General features: G+C 42.4%; 1 protein-coding gene across 2 annotated transcripts in view; it reads right to left on the bottom strand.

Moving 5' to 3' along the window:
• plcb1l (phospholipase C beta 1-like) overlaps positions 1 to 23,639 on the bottom strand; it is a 267,795-nt gene that overhangs the window by 167,508 nt on the left and 76,648 nt on the right. For both annotated transcript variants that reach the window (XM_079572652.1, XM_079572653.1), the window contains exon 3: positions 19,069 to 19,137. In XM_079572652.1, coding sequence (XP_079428778.1) covers positions 19,069 to 19,137 — 69 coding nt within the window. The remainder of the gene's footprint in view (positions 1 to 19,068; positions 19,138 to 23,639) is intronic.

Below are 23,639 nucleotides of genomic sequence, written 5' to 3'. Positions count from 1 at the left end.
ATAGAGGCAAACAATTTTAGACTGTTGCCGTGCCGACCATGTTATGTCAATGTGAAATGAGTCAAACTGTTATGGAACTTTACCTCTATGTCAATGTCATTAAAGCAGTACGAAGTAACTCATGCCCCTAGAGGCCATAAGCGCCACTGCAGGTGTTGTCGCATGTTTTTAAGTTTTTTACTCAATAAGAGGGATATTGTTCATCCAATTACACAATGGAGAATATTTTTCACTCAAACTTGGCTGTAAATACTGTTGGTGCTAGACCGCAGTTGGCTTTGCCCGTTAGCCTGTTAGCTTCTTCGTCGTGATTCCATTAGTGTGTATTGGTGACTCCGACCCGGTGCCGCAAAGTTGCAATTGTGGTTTTCTGGCCAGAGACACCAGGGGGGGATGAAAGACCCCCCAATCATCCCATCAACCCTTGTATTACCCCCAAAGCGACTACGAAAAGGATTTATTAAGGTAAACAAGTTACTTAGTACTGCTTTAACTTAAAAATTCAAATAAGAATAACTTTTCTGCCCAACATTTCTTCATAAAGACTGCTGCTTCACTGAAATAAAATTATAAGTTATAAGTTGCAGCAGATGTCATATTTTAAACCTGTCATCTGCACTTTAAGCTTTTCATTCACAAGATGGAAAGTGACGATGTTGCCACTTCACTAAGGCCCTGTTGAAGGGTCAAATTTCCCTCTGGCGCATGAATATCTGGGCTTTGAGGATCTCTTGTGTTATTGATGCTCACTTTGTTTATCACTGTCTTTATTTCCGTATCAAGCAATGTGTACAGTGAATACATACAGGTGTAGGTTCAGCAACACTATGCGCCCCAAAGAATGAGCTGACGACCTGAACATCCTGAATGAGTCTACCAATACAAAAATACAACTTTTAAACCACAAGACAAATGAACAGAGATCCAGTGTTTAGCTTCAGGAAAGATTTCAAATTCAAAGTCCTTTTAAGCAACCACCCACATACAACATCCAGACTATGTTTCTATGTATAGTGTATAATTGTCATGGGACAGTAGTGCAGATGACAGGGGGGTTTTCCCTGTTTTCAAATGGGACGGGGTATAGGTCTGACAGGTGGGACACTCTGGGGCTGTTTAACACTTACCACTGAGGGAGCTGGGGTCTATACTCTGACTCTGCTGGCTGGTGATAATGGCTCTCTGGCCTCTCTAGGATCCCGTTACACTGACGGGACACACAAGCTGCTCTGGATTTAGCACTACCGGCCTCTCTCGTCTCGTTCCCCCTCTCTCTGTAAGAGAAGTCTGCGGCACTTTCTCCAATTTAACCAAGCTACGAAAGTCTGAAGGAAACTAGAAACCAATTGTCAAGCGAAGAAAGAACGCCCGTACTAAGGAATGAGAAAGAAACTAAACTTTTCTTGCGTAGTTTTCAGTACTTGTATTCACTGGTGAGACCTACATTATTTTGGAATATTCTGAATATAGTAAGACCTCCAGGTGGGACTTTTGCTATAGATTACTGACATAAATATATGCAACTTCTCTTTCATTTAAAGTTGTCATATTCAAAAAGGCGTATATGCAAATACGGCCAAAGCAAGCCATATTTCCGACGATCAAATATAAATAATGGATACAGCCAGGTTTAAATGTGTGGTTTCATTTTGCACAGTGGGGGTTTTGGATATCCTTGTGGAGTTTTTGAATAAGCTTGTTGCTCCATAAATCAGGCTAGAGAATAAACCTTCAAAAATATTCATAAGCATGAGATTGGAAAGTCTGGTGTCTGTAGGTGCTACTAAAGTGGAAAGTGGGATACAAAACTTGGATGGAGCTTTAAGTTTATATGTTAGTAAGTATTTTCCTCCCCCTACATGTTCCAGCCATGTCCTAATGTGTAGAATGAGCCCAGACCTGTTCACCACAACGGCCTCTAAAATCCTGCACTGTCACTCAGAAAGTTGTGCCGTCATGCACGAGCTTAATATAGAAACTGCAGTTACACGAATGACCTGAGGTGGCAGTAGTGAGTATAAAATGGCCAACTTGCATCTAGCCCTTTAACAGAGCACATTTTTTTCCATGTTTAGTTTTTCCCAAATCTAAAAGCTTCACGACTGGAGAGTTCACAACCTATGGGCCTATAGTATGCCTCATTTGAAAGCTAAGACTTGCATTGCCACTGCATCGTCCGGTTTAATGAGGGTTTGTTGAGGTGTCTGCTACCTTTTTGTTGCGCTTTCCTCCTCATTTGCGTCTCGTTTTCATCATTTAGGTGCTTATTTTCAAGAAGCTTTTAGAAGAAGCTAAACTGGAGATAATGTGCTTGGTTCAGGTGGGTGTTAAGATGTTAATAGCAAACTGGCCCCAGAGGAGACATTAAACCCTGTGCCAAGTGTTCCGTGTGGATAGGCCCGTAAGCAGCCCATGAAGTCTGCAGCCTGACAGTCTTTATAGTGTGACTTCTCTATCAACCCGAACCAACATCTAAACTCTACATCTCACCTGCTGCCTGATTGGGACTATTGTGCTGCGTATGATTTCCTTTTCTCCGTGCGGATAACGAGTCCACGTAACAGCCATTGGAAATCATTGTCTCTGATGTCGCTCCAGGGATCAATTTGTCCTGCCCTCTCTTGATTGTGATAAACCGTTATGTGCATGCAGCAGAGGCGTGTTGTATGGAAGCCCGTTTCCGCCATGTTAAAAAAATAAAAGCCCAACAGGAAGTCGAAATTTCGAGATTTAAACTCGTAATTTCGAGATTTAAACTCGCAGTACGAGTTTAAAAGTCGTAATTTAGAGATTTAAACTCGTAATTTCCAGATTTAAACTCCGACTACGAGTTTAAATCTCGAAATTACGACTTTTAAACTCCGACTACGAGTTTAAATCTCGAAATTACGAGTTTAAATCTCGAAATTACGACTTTTAAAACTCGGAATTTCAAGATTTAAACTCGGACCGTGATCATAGACGTCTGTACGGCGGGGACCACTGGTGCAGATGTAAACAAACAGTCATGGAGGATTAGCTTCATCGTGTTGTGAACCGGAGCTACAGCAACTCTGGGACTTTTGTAAAGACACAGAAGTGTTTATTTTACCTCAACACCTAGGATTAAAAGCAGTGACAAGAAAACTTATCAAAAATGGCTGTATCCACGATAGGAATGTGTTTATGGCCTTGATGATGCATGGGCATTCCCAAAGCTAATGCTACGATCGTAGCATTATGAACTTCGATGAACTTCGGATGATCATGATCATGTGAAAATGGGAAATATGCATGAATAAAGTCAATAAAGCCACCGTCTACATAAAGCATCCCTTTAACAACGATCACACACTGAGCCGGGCAGGTTGATTTTGCAGTTTATTACTCACAGTTCATGTACAATTGGTCGTAGCCGATTGCTTAGCACCCGGAGCTACCTAGCTTCTTAGCAGCTCTAGCATCCAGCTCCAATAATGGATCTTGTGGAATTAGGTATTATACACTAAAAACGTCAGTAAAGCCGTAACCACATAATGCAGCCTTGAAGATTATCACACACTGGGTCAGGACTGAAGCATTGGTGGTTAATTGCAGACTTTTTTAATCAACAATGAGGTGGATTGCACATGCTAACCGGGCAAACTAGCCATTGTCCACCGGCATCGCCCTTTTATCAAGCGGGGAGACCATATGGGGTATCCATAGGACATGGCAGAGGCAAAGAGGCACGAGTTTGCCCCAAACTAGCAGTTGTTTTTCAGGCATGATACGATTCCAAGATACGGCTAGGCTGGCCAGATCAAGCTCCACAGTTCAGACCGCATCAGACAGGAAAGAGAACGGCAACAACATCCGGATTTTCAAAGTAAAATAGGGCTGACGTCTATGATTACGGATCTTAAAGACTCGTAATTACGAGTTTAAATCTCAAAATTTTGTGTTTTAAACACGAAATTATGACTTTAAATCTCGTAATTTCGAATTCCCGTTGGGCTTTTATCTTTTAACATGGCGGAAACGGGCTTCCATAGTGTTGACTTGTTTGGGGAAAAAAAAAAAAAGAGTACTGTGAAGATGCTCTACAATAATCCTGCTTCTGTCATCGTCACATTAGCTCGCATTATTAAATCCACTCAGTTCTCTCCTCAATAGCACCTGAGGATTTTATTTTGCCTGGAGAGAGACTGAAAAGGTGTCATTTGGTTTGCCAGACACCGACTGTACACGGAGCGCTGCGAGATGCTGATTGCATTTTCTTCACGTTGCTTCTTGGGAGAATATAAGAATAGAAAGAGGAGAGAGGAGGATGAGCAGGCTTTACCGTATGCCTCATGGGGCGGGCAGGAAGACGGAGCAGGCGTCACGCCGGGAGCGGAGGTCGGTCTACTTAAGCGCAAGTTAGTTTCACAGTGAACTTTTCTGGGAGCGAATGAGATGAAATTTCCCAGCGTTTGTTTGAAAGGACATGTTGTGCAGGGACACGCTGAGTACTTAGCTCAGAACAATGGGCCATCACGGACGCACGCCGGTCCAGCAATTACAGTCACCGCTTTGGTCGGATTATACCGGAGTTTGTGCTCATCCTGTCTGCCTCGCTCTAAAGTCGTATTTGGAATGATTGCTTTTGGGGTTTTAAGATGAAGAACAATCGAACGAAAACTGCAAATAACATAACACAAAGGGGGCAATTAGTTGGGTAATACAATCTCTGTGTCACTGTCCAAAAATGTAAATGTCCTTCTCTTACATCACAGCTTGGTGCCCTGGTTTCAGGTGCTTTTTAATGTCGGAAACTGGGGTCTTTTATCACTGACTAGCCTTTAACTGAGCTAACCTTTAAACGTCTCAAAAGCTAAACGTTGGTCTGTTGCTTTTATGAAATATCATGCAAGTTTTCTTTTATCCAGCCTTAATGTCGGCCATTTTTGTCGTAATTAAGTTACCATGAGGACAACAACAGCTCACAGTAAACTAAAAAAAGTAGCAATCTTTAACCAACAAGCTCACATTAAACGCTTAGTGAACAGTTCAGTTGTTGTTCAGGTGTATTTTATTGTTTATTGTTGTATCTTGTATTGTGCTTTTGTTTTCTCAAGGTGCCACACTAGTCATAATTCATTCACGCCAACACTCGGAGGTGGTAAACTACTGTTGTAGCCACAGCCGGCCCTGGAGTAGACGCAAGGAAGCAAGGCTGCTAACCACTCCCTCACACTCTCATGCATTCTGGTCAATTGTACATGTGTGGAGTGGTAGGGGAAAGCGGTGTACCTGGAGGACACCTAAGCAGACACGGGGAGAACACGCCACACAGAAAGGCCTTGGGGAACCAACCCGGGACAAACAATGAAGAGGCACCAAGAGCCCCCCCAACATCTGCAGCACCATGGAGGCGCCACAAAAGCTACAGGAAGGGACAAATGAGGAGAAGATGGATGAAAGACTGCTGTGGAGCGGAGGGAGCTGCGCAGGAGGAGGAAGGAGGAGCTGATCAGTGCAGGACACCACGCTCTGAAACAGAGACAAACCCAGGAGGCGCCGCAGCGTTTCAGAGGATCAGAGGAGGCTGAAGGCAGACAGCCAGGTTTCCTCCAGGCGCTCCGGTTTCCCCGGCCTCCAGAAACATGCTGGTCCGGTTGACCCACAATGGCGTCGCGCTCAGTCGCAGCAGCTCAGGACTAACACCTGCACACTATTTTGTTGCTCAGTTGTACAATGACAAATAAAGCTTACTTACTTACTTTCTAGTTGTGAGTAGCACTAACTTCTGCGCCACCGTGCCATCCAAGGCCCACATGACATAAAAATAACTTTCCCCTCACCTTTTTTCATTAAATTGCAGCTGGAATAAAATCATGATTAAGACTGTCTGCAAATAATGACTGAAAATAATGACGTCTGTGATGCTGGGCGACATGTTTTTGTGATATTTATTTTTCTAAGCACAGGAAGTCATCATTTGCATGTGTGTCTGGATCTATTTTTAGCGTCTTTTTTAGTATATGCTAATTGGTGGCTGTCTGCTCTCGATACCTATGGGAGTGTGATTAATTTCTGTTGCTACCTGCCACACAAAGGTTGTCCTTTGTTATTCTGACAAGCAGCGGTCCATTTAATCAGCCTGAAAGATGACGCCGCCGTGTACGACAAGAGACGCCCCACTTCTGCAAACTGCGATGTTTTGGAGATATAAATAACATGATCCACGCCTCATTTAGAAAATGATCTTACATTACAAACTTCAATGCACCATTAGGAGTCTAATTGCGTAAGAGATTCAGTTTTAAATAAGCTTTCTTTTTTTTAGCTTTTAACCATATCATTCTGCATTTCCTGGGTTTTATTCCATTGTAGAGGCAACTCAAAACTGTCCTCCAGCTTTTAAAGACCATACACTGTGACTGGACTCAAAGGGAGTTATTTTCCAAGCGTTTGTTCATGTGCAGATTTTGAGCCCCAATACTGTAATACATGGTCAATCAAAGGGTCATTTAGGTGTGAATATGCTATTTTCCAGCTTGCACTCAATACTTGGCACCTGTCTTGATAAAAATCCTCTGAAATGTGCTCATCAAGGTACTATTGATTTGCTTGTTGTTTCTTTAAAGTGGAAGCTTGGATTTACTGTTCTATCATGTGTCATTCCTACTGCTGCCTGCAGAGAGCGCTACAGGCCAATTGGAAATCACGAACAGTCTGTCTCTCACTCTGTACTGTTTTTGCTTACGTATCAAGGAGGCAGCCAAAAGAATGCCTAGAGTAAGCACATAAAGGAACATTAATATTTGAGAAAAGTCTGAGATACTTCTACTCGCTACTGCCACTTCAGGTCTTACGTGTAACTGCAGTCTCTATCTTAAAGGTAAAGGCCACCGTTTTTCCATACTGAGATATGTTCTTACCTGAACTAAGACATGGTTATACATCTTTGTGCGTGCCTGTGGAAGAACTTGGGTGCTTCTACCTTCACCGCGTTTGGAGCTATAGGAATACATTGGGAGAGGCCAAATGCGAACAACATCTTTGGTCGTTTTGCATGACTGAGGGCACACAGTTCTTCCATACTGTGATATGTTCTTACCTGAGTATAGACGAGTCGATACGTACCTGTCTGGTCTTTGTGCGTGCCCGTGGAAGAGCGTGGTAGCTTCCAACTTCACCCCCATTTGGAGCTATAGGAACATGTTGGGAGAGGCCAAATGCTAACAACACCTTTGGTCGTTTCGCGTGACTGATGGAATACACAAAGACCAGACAGGACTCATCTAAGCTCAGGTAAGAACATATCTCAGTATGGAAAAACGGTGGCCTGTTCCTTTAAGCTCACCCATTCACTCTCTCATTCATACACCAGTGCGCACAGACCCTGGAGGCGAGGTGGGTGAAGTGTCTTGCCCAAGGACAAAACGAAAGTGTGCACCTGCAAGATTCAAACCACCGACTCTCCGATCACAAGACGACCCGCTCTGCTCTTCGCCGCTCAAATCGTGATTTCAATTCGACTGCAGTTCACTATTTCAAAGGTTGAGACTTTAAAGTGTTTAGTCATTTCTTGATGCTGACAGCACTGAAGCGGAGCAACAAATCAATATCAATGTAGCTGCCTCTGCTTTATTATCATCCCGCTGCAGCAAGGCCCAGAGCTGATGCTTGGAGCGTTAAAAAGTCCCTGATAATATTCTGAAACTCGATGTTGAAAAAAGCACGATATCAGCAGCGGTTACATCCTCTGAGCTGTTGCTGCTGGTTGTTCGGGGCGGGTTACATTTGTGCTTTATTGTGCCTGTCTCCCCGGCGTATGAATCATAATTGAGACGCGGAGAGACAGTGGGCAGCGTGGCGTGAGTTCATTGGAGGTCAGACCGAGCACCCACGAACCACTGAGCGCGACAAATCGAAAATACGCCCCAGTCATAAATCTGTGCTGCTACTGCCTGTCAACAAGATGAGAGCTGTAGCGGAGACTGGAACTAGTAATTTAAACGGTGACAAATAGCAATGCCTGTGTTTATTTACGGAGAATGGAAATTAGTGAGTAGTAAAGTGAACCCTGGTAAAGGCAGTAGGTGGTTTAAAGTGTACTGCAGATCGTGCACGATTGAGGGTTTTAAGGCGAGACACTGCAAGTGAATGGGGGGGGAAAAAACTTGTGAGATATCAATTTCAAACAGATATAAATACGCTTTTAAATTCTTTTAATCCTGAGCCAGGCTGCAACTGTGGGCCGATCTGACCAGCATGTTCTAGGAGGTGGGGGAAATTGTAGCACCCAGAGGAAACCTGGCTGCCTGCCTACAGTGCTCCTCTGATCCTCAGATACGGTGCAGTGCCTCCTGGGTTTGTCCCTGTTTCAGAGCGTGGTGTCCTGCACTGGTCAGCTACACCTTCCTTTTCCTCCTGCGCAGCTCTGTCCACTACAACAGTCTCTCACCATCTTCTGAAGAGCTTAGTTAATCTGTTTTATTCTCAAGTGAACGTCCATTAGCAAGAACAATAGCACGGAGAGACGCATCTGTGGCTTTGCTGTTGAGTCTTGCCTGGATACCTCCTCGTTTGTCCCTTTCTTGTTCCCTGTAGCGCCTCTTGTACCACTGTGCTGTAGGTGTGGGCGTTCTTAGTGCCTCTTCAGTGTCTCAGAAGAAGAAATGTGTAGGTCTCAAATGTCTTTAGCTCATAAGCTAGCTGTTTGTTTACCTTTAAAAAGCTGCTTTCCTAAAGACCATTATGGACTCTCTGCAGTAAAAACAAAACACCAAACCCCACAAAAACACGGCAAAGACGCACAAAAGCATCCAGCAAAACAATGTGGAGCACAGAAACCAGAAATGCAGTTAGCAGAAAAAGGCAAAAAATGCAGCTGTACGAAGAGATAGACAAATAATGGATCGATAGAATTTATAGTTTTACTTGGTTGAAATATGTGTGTTAAAGACAAGGGCAGTCCCTTGTCTTTAACACACATATTTAATGTCTGTCATAGTTACTGTATTTTTGGGAAATCTCCAGCTCACTCACTTCGGGGGCATTTACCATGACAAAAACAAAAAACAAATCAATGGCTCTGTGATTAAACACAATTTGAGTGCAGAACTGCCCACAGTGGGTCTGATGATTGTGTTGGGCTTTGAAAATGTGGAGGTTCTACATTTTTCTAAATGGTAAATGGTAAATGGTCTCAACTTATATAGCGCTTTTCCACCTACATTAGGCACTCAAAGCGCTTTACAGCAAGGATCCACTCACCCATTCATACTCTCATTCATACACCAATGTACGCAGACACTGGGGGCAATGTGGGTGAAGTCTCTTGCCCAAGGACACAACGACAGTGTACACTTTCAGGAGATGGGATTCGAACCCCTGACCTTCCGATCATGAGACGAGCCGCTCTACCATCTGCGCCACTGTCGCCCCCAGGGAACTACAAATCAGAGCGCTTCAGCAGTAGAAGAAGAAACGACTAAAGTAAAAAGGGTAGCCCATACCTGTGTGGAAAGAGGAAAATACAACTCTGTGTATGTTTTTGATGAGGAAACTCTGATTCGACATGGTTAAAAGCACAACAAAGCACAGTGCAGATACAGACAGCATCTCTGGAATTACCCATATATGGTCATGTTTGAAGCATTCAGAAGGGGAAAACTCCAATTACTCCAAAACTACTTTAACAAATGCTGAATTATGAATATAGTTTTCTACTAAATAAAGATAAAAGGCCCGGAGAGGAGCAAAGTGGTTCAAGAGCCCATAAATAGTGAAAAAACGGATGATGCTAACATAATGCCCTATGTTAGCAATATGCTACAAGCTAATGCTAGCTACAACTGCCGTTTTTTTGCTTCTACTGGACAATCCGCTGTGCAAAAGCTTCCATATGGACCTGATTTTGACGTGACATTTTATTATTCAAACTTTAGCTACAGCTCCTTACAAAAACATGTGTCTGTTGAAAAGTAAATGTCCTATCAAAGCTTCTAACCCAGCCGAGACCTCTGCAAACTTCTTCTGAAATCCCCATGATCCTTGCAGTAGTTTAGCGGTACATTTGTCAGTCTTCTCTCAAATGTCGAAGCCTCTGGACGCGCTTCAAATGTGAGTCGAAATATGTAAATAATACATCGCGGTGATATGTTTTCCAAAATCATTCCGCCCCAAAAGACAAGACGCTGCAGAAACCCAAGCGCTGTCCAAATGCATTTTTTAAAGGAGAATGGTTCTGAGGAGACGCGAGCGCGGGAAGATGGAATTGATGTCGGGGCTCTCATCCACGTGTCAACGGCGGGTCTGACGTCTCATCTTGTTATTCCGAGTGTGTTGTTCCGCCGCTCGCTTTGCATGAACGACTGGCAGCCCTTGAGTGATAAGAGCCCTCGACATCAGCGCGAGAATAAATAAGCTACCACCAGCAAACATTCAGGCGAGGAGATGAAACAGAAAGAAAAACAGAGGACAAGGGGAGTTTATAAAAAAAAAAAAGAAGATACATGGAGATTTAAATGCGCATGACAAACTGCACCAGAGCTTCATATCTGCCGTTAGGGCGAGATAGTCAACTCGGGAGGGACGGCCGCACAGAACACGAGAAATGTCAAAGAGGATTATAACAGAAACTTCATTGCACAAATGTTAAAAAGCTCAAGTTAGGAATAAGGATATGGTAAAGGTTCGGGTTATTTATATTTTCAGACAGACTCATAGATCTATCAAATATAATGCTTCAGTATGTATGGGTAACTCTTCGAACAATAGAGAAGCAGCGTTCGATCGTAACGCCTGCAGACGGTTAGCTAGCCGGCTACTCCAGGAAACCTTACAGAAGGGGTGTCAAACTCATTTTGGGTCGCGGGCCGATATTCAGCTCCCACAGCGGGTCACGGGCCGTCTATAATGAGACTTTTTTTTCCAATAAATGAATAATAACAAGCTGTGATTTGGTCAAAGCCCCAACTTGACTGTAGCTTCATTAATAACCACGGCTTACACTTGTATTGCATTTAACAAGCCTGTGTCACAAGTTCCTCAAAGTATAGTAGTCATTATTCATTAACTCAGTGGTGGTAAGCTGTTATTGAAGCCACAGCCGCCCTGGGGCAGACTGTCCATTTACCACATGGCTATATAATGTGTTGTTCATATCCTGAGCTCTTATTATGTCAGCGCCCTCTGTGGACACGTGTGGAACTCTTTCCTTTTTCTCTAAAAATTCATAACTCTGCACAGGAATGGGCTACAGACTTCCTTTTTTTTTTAATACTCTGGAACTTTGGGCTCTACATGGCAGGTGCCGGATTAAATCATCTCGCCTGATCCGGCCCGTGGGCTGCATGTTTGACACCCCTGCCCAACAGGGTTCGTTAGCCTGTTCAATGTTTCTTTTTCTTGCTATAACCATTAGCATTTACCCATGAAACATTGTTCAAGTTATGAACGATCGAAATGTTTTCAGCTGTTCCAACGTGATTTTAGGTACATTTATGTCAAAATGTACAGACCTTTTTAGATTTCGCTTTAGACACAAATGAGCATCTAAAAGTGAACTCTGAGCTAAATGCTAACTCAAATTCAGTTAAGTTTCTGATTTTTGTGGGGTCAGACACACATCCACATGCCCATCATCTTATAATATGCTAATGACAACGAAAGCACCAAAATAATATCAATGCCATGAAATGAACGTGTCATACCTCGGCATACTTTAATATAGTGCCTGGCTTTTCCATTTATCTTTAGCTTTGGCAAACAAAGGTATTTCTATGATTTCTATGCTTCGAACTCCGTCTTACAGATAGCGACAATATTCATGGTTAACAATCCCGATAGATCATAAGAAACCATCACAGCCAGGCAGACTAGCCTCAGTAACCGGGATTAAATTAATAGTTCAATAGCTCAAAAACATGCCAGTTACACTAATTAAGTTTCTTTTTGCATTAAAGCGTTTGAAAGATGATCTAATGTATGTAAACTCAGCATTTTACTATCAAGATGTTGCGCTTCCGACAAAGTTTCAAGTAAGTGAGCTGTAATGAAATTAGTGCTGGCCTTGTTTTCTATTTACTGGGAGAAATGTTGCACTGTGTGGCTTTAAAGTAACCAGAGTGAAACAAAATGGGATTCTTTTCATGAGGAAACAGTACAGCAAAATTAAAAGCTCATTGTGCATGTTACCTCCGGTGTCCATCTTGAAAAGCCTTGTCATATCTTTGCATCTCCCCTCCCCCTTCTATCTGCAGATCCGCTCCACTATCTGCATCCCCCTTCACAAAGCCCGGGCGCTGCATAAGCATAAGCATCGCACGCTTCATCTCCCGGTAATGGATTTCCAACGGTTTCGAGCGCCTTACCTGTCACGTGCCCGCCGTGTGTCTCCTCCTCACTGAAAGCTGCTCAGAAATGCATGAATCCTCTCCGGGTTATTGTACTCCATCCATCAGGAGCAGCCGACCAAATCGCGCCAAACATCTCCCCCCGCGACTCGATATGTAACAATAGTTATCTCCGAGATGGACTCGGCTTTGAGTCGCCGTGCTTCATAAATGCGGTTTATATGCTAATGTTTACATGTTATAACAAAGAGGAACCACATTCTGCTACGAGAAGAAGTCATTACCTTCTAAGGAGCTCATAGTTATGATATTAAATCGTCAAAATGCATAGTTTAATATCTCTGTAATTACTGAACCTACACTGCATATAGATAGATAGATAGATAGATAGATAGATAGATAGATAGATAGATAGATAGATGGATAGATGGATAGATGGATAGATGGATAGATGGATAGATGGATAGATGGATAGATGGATGGATGGATGGATGGATGGATGGATGGATGGATGGATGGCATATATTTTTCAGTATCAAACCCAAACTCTACATACCTGAAAAGTTAATGGAAAGTCTTCGATCACTCTCAGATCAGCCAAAAAAACTATACTTTTGTGGCCAATGCCAATGTATAAAAAAACATTTCCCCAAATATCCAAAAACTTTTTAAAGATTCGTGGCTAAGAACATGCAAAGCCTGTGGTGCTGATAAAAGTGATAAGAACTTAAATGAGTTTTGCCGCTTCAATTAAAGTAGATGCCAAGTTTCATGACAGATAGCAGCACATTCTGCACAAACTGCCTTCTTTTAGGACTTCCCTTCCATCGCTCAAAAGGAACTTTTAATTAGTGTGTAAAATTGCAAGGTTGGAAAACAGGGAAACCGTACAGCGGCTTGTAAATTACATTGAGATCGGGCCAGGAAAAATGGAAATCAAAGCCACATTGTGGAACATTCTAGGTCAGGGTCGGGGTCAGCAACCTTCAACCTTAAAAAAGCCACTTCAGCCCGTTTCAAACCCAGTGAATTGAATGAAGAGCCACAAAAGTATTTATATCTGCAAAAAAACATAAAATACATGCTCTTCTTTTCATCATTTAGTTAATAAATCATTTAAGGTGAGGTGCACATTTTATGCAATTTTGTGACTTCTGGCATTCTTGTTCAATATAGATAGATAGTAATATTTAAGCAGTTCATTACTCATGAATACGTTTTATGCGTTTTATTTTACTCCTATCACAGCACAAAAGAGCCGCACAGAGACTTTAAAGAGCTGCATGTGGGGGGGGTTTAAACTGATGGAAAATTCAAAACATAAACAAATGTGCCAGCCAAGACACTGCCAAGACTATTATCAACATGAAGCTTTAGGACCCCGTACATTAAAGCAGGACTAAGTAACTCATGCCCCTAGAGGCCATAAGCGCCACTGCAGGTGTCGTAGCATGCTACGTTTTTTTACTCATTATTTGTCAGTGAGAGTAAATATTACGCTGACAGAAAAGACAAAGGGAGAGAGGGATATTGTACATCCAATTACACAATGGAGATGATTTTTTTTTCTCAAACTGTAAATACTGTTTAAGTGGCGCTAGCCTACAGCTATCTTTGCCTGCTAGCCTGTTAGCTTCTTCTTCGTGACTCCATTAGTGTGTATTGGGGCCTCCGACCCAGAGGCAAAAAAGCCACAAGTGTGGTTTTCTGGCCAGAGACACCAAAGGGAGATGAAAGACCCCCCAATCATCCCATCAACACTTGTATTACCTCCAGAGAGACTACGAAAATGATTTATTAAGGTAAAGAAGTTACTTAGTACTGCTTTAAACAGAGATCAGTAAAAATGTATTTATTGTGTAGGTATTTTTCCACTAATAAAAACAGCAGTAAAGACATGAATGTTTAAACTTTACTCTACTTACCAAGTGAAATACTACATACTTTGGCTTGTGTACCGGTTCAATTGTGTAGATGGACAAAAGAAGAGTTTACTTGCAAAAAACGATAGCTCCTTTCTTTCTTTTTTTTTAACGTTATGGATTTTTGTTGTACTCTCCCACCCAATTTTCACTGCAATTTTGATACTGTTTCCCGGAGACAGGGCTCGTCTGAAAGCTTGCAATCTCTATTTTACGACACAAAAGAAAGAATCGCTTTCCGTTCCAAAGTAATATCCGAAAAACGGCGGGGGCATGAACCTCATTGGGTAATTCAGCCACTTAGGTCACCTATGCCCAGGGCCGACCCTGCTCTCGTGGGGACACTTGTGAAACTGAAGCTGTGTGGATTTGATTATTTGATTAAGACCAAGTGATTTAATATTTGTATGGCACTAAAACAGCTCTGGTCACTAAAAACACTTCAGCACAAAGAGAAAATGACAACCTTGATTTTGTTTGTTCAATGGCACTTAGCTGTTTTTTTGCGAATGAACTCTTCAAATCTAGCAGGCTAATGAACCTTTTCACAATTTTAAATGATCGGGTCCAACATTTGCAGAGTGCCCTTTGGGATGTTTCTTTGGAAAACACCATAAAAATGATATAAACCCGAGAGGGACGTCGGCGTTTAGAGGTGACTGCGACTGGCCGTCCGTGCGGCGGTAATTACATAGGGCCAGACGATGAGAGCGCCATTTGAGTCGCAGAGAAGCCACGCACACTCGTATTATTGTGTCCGTGAATCTGAATATGCAAACACACAGCTCATCAAGTCAATAAAAGCCCCACTAATGCCTACAGACAACAGCTCTCCCTCGGTTAATTGTCAATTACTTTTACCTGAAGCCGTTCGGCGCTTGGCCTTATGTAAATACAGAATGATAATGTGTTATCCACTCTCCGTGCGTGTTAAAGTGGACGCACGGAGAGTGTGTTTTTGAACAGTGTAGTAAGGTAAATATGTACAGTTTCTGTTATCAAAGAGTGCTAAATAAATACAGATTTTTTTGTATGGAGATAAGTTTGTTATCTTTGGAAGAAGGACCACAATAACGACATTGCTTAACTTTGTCAATTCGCTTTTAAATATCAAGATTTCCCCTCATTTTTCTGTTGGATTGAATGTTTGCATATCTTTGTTGCGTAAAAATGACATTAAAGATACTATACAGAGTTTAAAAATGTAAAAATTATGTTCCTAATGTGTAGAATGAGCCCAGACCTATTCACCACAACTGCCTCTAAAATCCTGCACTGTCACTCAAAAAGGTGTTATTTCGGGTCCGAAGTCATGCAAGAGCTTAATATAGAAAGTGTAGATACACGTATGACCTGAGGTGGCAGTAGTGAGTTAAAATGGCTAACTTGCATCTAGCCCCTTTAAAGCATTCACGTTGACTTGATAAACCCTGTCATTGACTTATCTAAATCGCCACAATGGCCACCATCACATACATTCGCCTTCGATCACCATCTTTGCTTAATTAATAATGTGTATTTCTCTTTTTTGAGGTCCTTGCTAGTGAATCTCTGCTTATTCAGACTCGGGGCACTTATAATAGTCTGCATAAAAAGTGTTGATAATGTCATTGGTATGGTTTGCATTCATAGCCGCTGACATAGACTGCAAAACAAAAGGTCACACGCTCTAATTTTTCGTTGTATCGCCTTTCGCTTTGATTATAGCTCGCTGTGTTTCAATAAGCTTCTGCAATGTCAAAAGATCCAGTGTATTTACCAAGATCTTGTATCGATAATGGGAGAGTGTGACCACAGCGCAAAGCCGTCTCCAGCACATCCCAAAGATTCTCAGCGGGATTAAGATCTGGACTCTCTGGTCAGGTGGTCAATCCATGTGTGAAAATGATGGACCCTTTCACGATGTGAGTCCTATGAATCCTGGGATTTTCATCTTGGAAAATGTCCGTGCCATCAGGGAAGAAGAAATCCACTGATGGACTGTCTCCACTCATCATCCGCTGGATCCATAGTTTCCTCAGCAACAGACCACTCCGCGGTCTCTGTGTCTCCCCACACCTTCTGCTTCTCCCAATAGCATCATTCAACCCATTGTGCTCTACTGTTCCCTCTGCTTTTTCAACATGCGCACCATCAAAAACAAGAAAAAACATCACAGCAGTCTCACAAACAGTGAAAAATTATTCATCTCCCCATCACAGACCCTCGCCTCGTACATACAATAGCCAAGGACTCATGCAGGACTGGTGCATGGACTCACGCTTTGGCAAAAATTTTGTCCCCTCCGCCAGAGATGCATTAAACGGACAGTCATTTTTGTGTAAAATCCTGCATACATTTACGTTATGCGTTCAAATGAGTTGATACTGTTCTTTGTCTGTTTCTGTGTGTGCCTCTGTGACAGCTGTGGAAACACATTTCCCCCTGTGGGACAGTAAAGGAAGAACCTGGTTATTCAATCTGGATAGACTCAGACAGACAAAAGCAGCAATTAGGAAGATTTATTAATAGAATATTAGTTTTTGGTGATCAGACCCTGGCGGTAGACATTGATGCAAGAACTGAAGTCAGTATGGTTGGACAGGTTGGAATTAGGGATGGATCCTGGACACTGGTGGTGGTATGAAAGACCCGGGAAGAAGCCATTGATGTAAGAGGCGGAAATGGAGTGGAGGCGGGCCGCAGCACAGCTGGGAAGCAAACAAACCATGATTGCTAGAGGCTTAAAAGCAGGACCGAGGTGGATGATTGGCTGCCGGAGGAGCGGCTCTGCGCTGATGGGCTGAGGTGGAGGTGTGGCCCTCACAGAAGCGATCATTGGCTGAAGGTAGGTGACGCTGAAATTGGTCTTCCAGGTTGAATTAAGGCTTCATTTCAGGATGTTCAGGTCGTCAACTGATCTCATTCTTTGGCCGCAAAGTGTTGCTGAACCGAGACCTGACCAACTGCAGCAACCCCAGATCAGAACACAAACCCCACAGGCCACTTTGTTTTTGTTCAGGCTGTGCACATACAGGACAACACTTGGATAGACACAGATGCTTAAGGCTGATTATAAAGTTGGGATCAGTGGTATTGTGTGAATACAAAGCAGAGACTTATAGAAAGGCTATGCTGAGTTGCTCTAGTGTATCTCCATTAATAAATATTAATATGAACCCCTAATACTTGTGATGTTTCAAAAAAAAAAAAGTGTTTGTCTGGGTACAGCAACTTAATCAATGCGAAATTGAAGCTTCGCCGTGGCATAAATCTATGGCTGTGCTAAAGGAGTCATTTGTTTCTTTTGTGGCGCTTTATTTTGTTCACAAACATACATTTGTTCGCGGCTATAGCGTGTGTTTCAGCCGTACATTTTCGTTCCCTGTTGTGAAGCGGTCTGCTCAGCTTGGTAGAAGCCGGCAAACAATCGCACAGTGGGAGAAATACATTGCTGTTCGGTCTGTACACAGTGTGTTCGGACCGATGTTTGCCGCGGACAAAAGTGCTTTCAGTCGCAAAGGCCAATCCTATAGGGTAGTTATATAAAACCGAGGAGACAGAAAAATGTCAATATAAGAATGGGAGGGCATTTATAGAAGCAGACTGGCTAACAATACGTACACGCGAGGGCGAAATGTATAATTCTGTTTGTGTGTGTTGGGCTAATTGACAATTCTGTTGGAAGAAGAAACCGCCGCAAAAACAAAGCGCAATTATCGATACGTCGTCTCCAAAGTTGAAGTGAAGAAACTGGCTTGACTTTTGCTTCACTGTGGAGACTGGAGGATTGGAGGGATCACTCTGACTTTGATGATAGTGCCAACTTTTTATAAAGACTGCAGAATCTTAAAATAGGCACAGCTATGTTACATTCATGAAGAGCCGCTATAGTTTCAGATTGAGAGGGAGCGAATCTAAGTGGCAGTAGAATTTGCTCATTTACTGTCCTAGTGTGTATATTTTGTTATGAATCATGCAAAGTATCTCTGTAATGGCTGTAATTTTACCAGTATATTTATGTCCACATTTAAACTATAGTGATAAAGCCTATAGGCGTAAATTCAGCCTGGAAGACTCATTTCAGCATCACCTACCTCCGGCCAATGAGGGTCACACCTCCACCTCACCGAGCCTACCACCTCAGAGCCACACCTTCGTCGCAGCCAATCAACGCCCACAGTCTTGCGTTTAAGCTCCAGTGTTCACGGATCGACCGCTTCCCAGCTGTGCTGCGACCCACGTCCACCCCTTCACTGCCTCTTCCATCCACAGCTTCACACTGCGAAATCCTTCGCCGGTTTCCCAGACCACTACCAGTGTCCAGGCTCCGGGGAAGACATCCCTAACGATAACCTACTCATCCATACTAACTTCAATCCATATATCGATGTCGACAATGTCAATAATCTTTCTAATCGTTGCTTTTGTCTCTGAGTCTATCCAAGTTAAAATAGTGTCATGCCATCAAAGCATTACTCCGACCCACTGTTTTTTATCCATTTACAAAGCACACAGACGTGAACCAGAAGTCTGAACCGTTTGGTGCAAAGTCTAGACAGAGGAGGCTGTTTCAGAGCGAGCGGATTCAAGGAGAAAGGAAAGAGCTGTTTTATGAGAAGAGCAAAAAAGGACTCAATACAAATAATAATATATTTCACAACTCGACGTGAACACTCATTTGGCTTTCTGTTGCCATCGTCTGTGCACTCTCACTGGCACACCAAGCTTAAAGACATATTTTATACTTTTCACATTGAGGAGCCAGTCACCAAAGTACAAGCACAATACACATACGGATCTCCGTATATATCTCCAACAACTGCTATGCCAATTCGTTTAAAATTGAGGCCATTTACCTTTGGCGTCTTGGTGCACTTTCCGTTGCGGGCATCCTTTATGTAGGCTATATCCAGCAGGTCGGTCTCCTGAGAGAGAGAAACACACACAGAAAACAAATAGAGTTTATTATTCACCATCAAAGACATCCAGGACCCAAAACCCTCAAATGGCCGCTTAAAATTAGATGAGACAGGCGCCGTTTTGCACGCCCACCACAAATGTTGTGCAATGTGAAGCGTGTGAGTGCATTTTAGAGGTGCACATTAACCTCGAAATATGGCAGAAATTAGTCTGAATTTGTTCATGAAGTTTAATCCCCACCTGGAATTGCCACCTTAACATGGTGGAGGGGTTTGAGCACCTGAATGATCCTGGGAGCTCTGTTGTCGGGGGCTTCGTGCCCCTGGTAGGGTCTCCAAGGGCAAAATAGGTCCTAGGTGACGGGTCAGATAAAGAGCGGTTCAGAAGCCCCTTATGAGAGACCAACAGGCCCGGTTTGATCTGTGAGGTCCTTCTGTGGACCCACCATCTGCTGGAGGAGCCATAGGGGCTGGTGCAATGTGACCCGGGAACGGACAAGTGCAAGAAAATGGATGGATGGATATTAAGTGTAATGCTTGTTTGGAGGTACACACACATCAACATTTTGTTTACTATTAGGAATCAAAATGTAATGTACAGCTTCTATGTAGCAGCATTAAGGACTGATGCCATGTTGTAGAATCTATTTACTGTTTTATGGGGCTAGATGCAAGTTAGCCATTTTATGTTCACTACTGCCACCTCAGGTCGTACGTGTTACTGCACCTTCTATATTAAGCTCGTGCATGACGGCACTTTGGACCCGAATTAACACCTTTTTGAGTGACAGTGCAGGATTTTAGAGGCAGTTGTGGTCAATATGTCTGGCCTCATTCTACACCTTAGGACATTGTTGAAACATGTAGGGGGAGGAAAATGCTTAATTTTAAACACATTTTTCAACAAGTCTTTAGTAAGTCACAATTTTAAATAAGGAAAGTCAAATTGCTGCTTCGAAAACATAAAAATGATGGGAAAAGTCGAAATACACACCAAAGTCTGCTATGTTTCTCATCTGTGTGCTCTCTACTTCACTTCAAACGCTCAGACATGCCCGCGGTGGTGAATTGGAGAAATTGTCCTCTAAATTGCCCGGACAATACAAAACCACAGCAACACTGTATAAACTGGATGCAAAACCTTTTACACATGCAATCTTCAAAATTGCTTCCTGCTTCAAAGCGTATAACCACAGCTTGGCAAAGCAGCTTGCGAATGCATATGGTATTACACAAAACTGAAATGTGATCGGGAACAGCACTGACATCATCCACTGATGGAGATTCTCTCGTCGGGTATTGATTGTAAGTTGACACAGCAACAAGGGACTGGAGCCAAGTTCCTAAATGTGCTTCAGAATGAGGTCACATTAAATTTAAAGTTCTTATAATAATTACAACATTACAACATGACCAAGAGCTCACAAATTTACCGTAATACTGGGCAAAGGTATGTCAGAAATAAGTCGAACAGTTGAAATATTGAAAGCAAAGTCCCCCCCTCGGCGCCGTTTGCTTTAAGGGAAAATATTGAATTCAGGCTATATTAAAATGTGCCTCCTCCAATCCCATTACAGTCGGCAAACCATCATCATTACGCCGCCTTTCCTCGTGCGCATTACGGGGATCTTTCCTCGTCTGTCATATTTGATTTGCGGAGCCCTTTCCGTCCACAGAGGGCTCGTGGAGATGACAGAGAGAGTTTGTATGAAGATTTACTAACGCAGATATCATTTTAGCCGATAAATGATTTCCACATAAAAAGAAATGAACTAAATAAATGTTATGAAAAGGGGCAAACTTTGTGGATGTGACTAGAGATGAATATATACAACACAGTCATGATTTCATATGAATGCAAACTGTGTAATTTGCCTATTAAGACGAAGAAATGTTGACATTTATGCATAAAAGGCTTTATTTTTATACGAAAACATACAATTACAGAAAACTCGCAATACATTTTTTCTCCTATTTATGCCAGTAATCTACAGCAAAAGTTTCAAATTGATAACTCTAAGTTTAAAAAAAAAATCCCTATTCAGCTGCAGCGTCTTGCCTTGAAAGCAATTTTAACCTCTTAACCCCCACCTGAGTCGAGCACGTTGTCTCCTGTTTGGCTTTACCCAAATCTGAAAGCTTCTTGAAAATAGTGTTAAAATAGCAACAAAAATGAGATGAGAAAGAGGCTGAAAATGAAAAACAAAAATGCCACAAAACAACAACCAAAAAGTGACAGAAAGCGATGAAAAATGTAGCAAAAATGTGAAGCAATGGAGAAAAATGTCAAAAATGTAAAAAAAAAAGTGACAACAATGTGGCAACAACACGAGGAAAAAGATCCATTTAGATGAGTTTTGTACGGAGGAGTGACACTGGCCTATAGGCTGTGTGACCTTATGGATTTGGGTAAAGCTTAACTGGAGAAAATGCACTTGGTTAAAGGTGCATTATGCAACTTTTTTGGTCTCTAGGACGCTCCAGGGTCAATTCTTTGGAAGGTTTTCCCTGCTGACGGACCCTCTCACCAGAAAACCTTCCAAACAATTGACCCTGGACTATTGCAGAGACCACTGTGACGGAAAGTAAAGGCGCCATGACGACCACTTGTACAGCTGCTGGGTCACTACAAGGTCAAATACGCAAAAATATCGACTTTTTTCCCTCATAAAAACTTGCATAATGCACCTTTATATTATGTGGACACTTCAAAAGGAATGACTTCTATTGTGGATATAATGGATGTAATTCTTGTACTACAACACCCTGTTTCACTGTGTGCCTGGAAGATTTCTTGCTTTGTGGTAAGGTATGGGTTTAATTTACAAGGAAGAGAAGCATGTTACAGCAGAAAAATAAGCGTAAAACACCCAGGGCCCTGAACCAGCGCGGGTTAAGCGTGTTCATTAATTTCAGCACTTTCTCTCCAGCTGACCCCGCCCGCCGCTCGGACGTGACATGGGTCTCAACCGGCTTTCAATCGGCCAGGGCTGTTTGTTACAAGATGAAAAAAAAAAAGACGAGTGAAAGAGAGTGGGCGGAGAGAGAGAGAGAGAGAGAGAGAGAAGGGGGGAGTGTGAGGACACAAGATTGAAAAGCAGAGATAAGTGGAGGGAGAAATTGGAGAAATTGGCGAAGCAACAAGCATATGAAATAAATGAGGAATGGATTGTGTTCATGCGACATAACATATCATGTGGCGCTATCGTCTCAAGTGATGAAAAAATTGGCCAATTACCGCTGCAATTAACTATTCAGAGCCATTATTTCATTTGAATGATCTGCTGTACTTATCTAAACGCGCCAAACTTCTGATCCCCCCGTTTTTACTGAACAGTCCATAAACATTTTGATATTGTGATATTGGAGCACGAGCCCACACAGGCAAAAGATGGTTTGGCATTTTCGGCATTACCCAAATCTTAAAGATTCTTAACATGAGAGCTTACAGGCTATAGGCCAGTGTAATGAAGCCTACCATTACTCATCTAAGCTTCTTTCTTGTTCGTGTGGTAAAGCTATAGTCATTTTGTTGTGTTTGTATCATGTTTTTTCGTTGCTCTTTGTTGGGTTTATGCCACATTTTGGTCACGTTTTCATCGTTTCGTTGCGTTTTCGTCACGTTCTCATTGCTTTTTTGCCCGCATTCTGTTATCAAGTGTCACATAACCGTGATAAAGCCACAAAAATGTGATGAAAACGCCAAAAAAAAAAAAAACATGGCTAAAACGCGACAAGAACGTGACAAAAACGAGGAAAGAGCTTAGGCCTTAGCTTTCTAATAGCTCTCAGGTCAAGAAGTTTCTACAGTTGGGTAAAGCCAAACTGGAGAAAATGTGCTCGGTTCAGGTGGGGGTCAAGAGGTGAAGCACGATTAACTTTTGAGAGTATGTTTGCAGGTCTGATGAAGCATGATTAACTTTTGAGAGTATGTTTGCAGGTCTGATGAAGCATGTTCCTAAACAGGGCATGAGGGCGGGATCTTCACTGTAGACTCTGCCCTTGTGTGACGTGTAGCTCGCGCAGCTCCAATGCTAACAGTCCGGCCCTCATTAGTACGAGATTTCTACATCTTTTCTTACGAAGCCTGTTTTTTTTTGTTTATTGTAACTAACCCAGCGTTCTCACAGGAGGAATATCTAGCTGTAGAGAGCTTAAGAAAATTCGAAACCAGGCTTTAAAGTTGTTTTTAACGTGTCTTAAATGCAATGATTTCTAATGGGAGACTAGCGGCTACATGGAGGTACTACAGCAACGGAAAAAAAACACAAAGCAGAGCAGCCAGCGGCCATTGGGCTAAACTACTGCACGATAAAATGATCTTTTACAATTTCTGTCAATGTCATTTGAATCCAATTCACGCTGATTTTCTACTTTAAAATTAGAGCATATAGAGCAGATTGAATCCTATTTACTCCAACTTTCTGCTGTAATCTAACTTTATAACCATATAACCTCTAACTCTGGGATTACTCTAAGATTGCAATATAGACTGCTCAACTAACACT

The sequence above is a fragment of the Gobius niger genome (genome assembly GCF_951799975.1).
Source record: "Gobius niger genome assembly, chromosome: 15".
NCBI lineage: Eukaryota > Metazoa > Chordata > Actinopteri > Gobiiformes > Gobiidae > Gobius > Gobius niger.
Note: the sequence above shows the minus strand (reverse complement) of the source record. Positions and strands in the feature narration are given on the sequence as shown.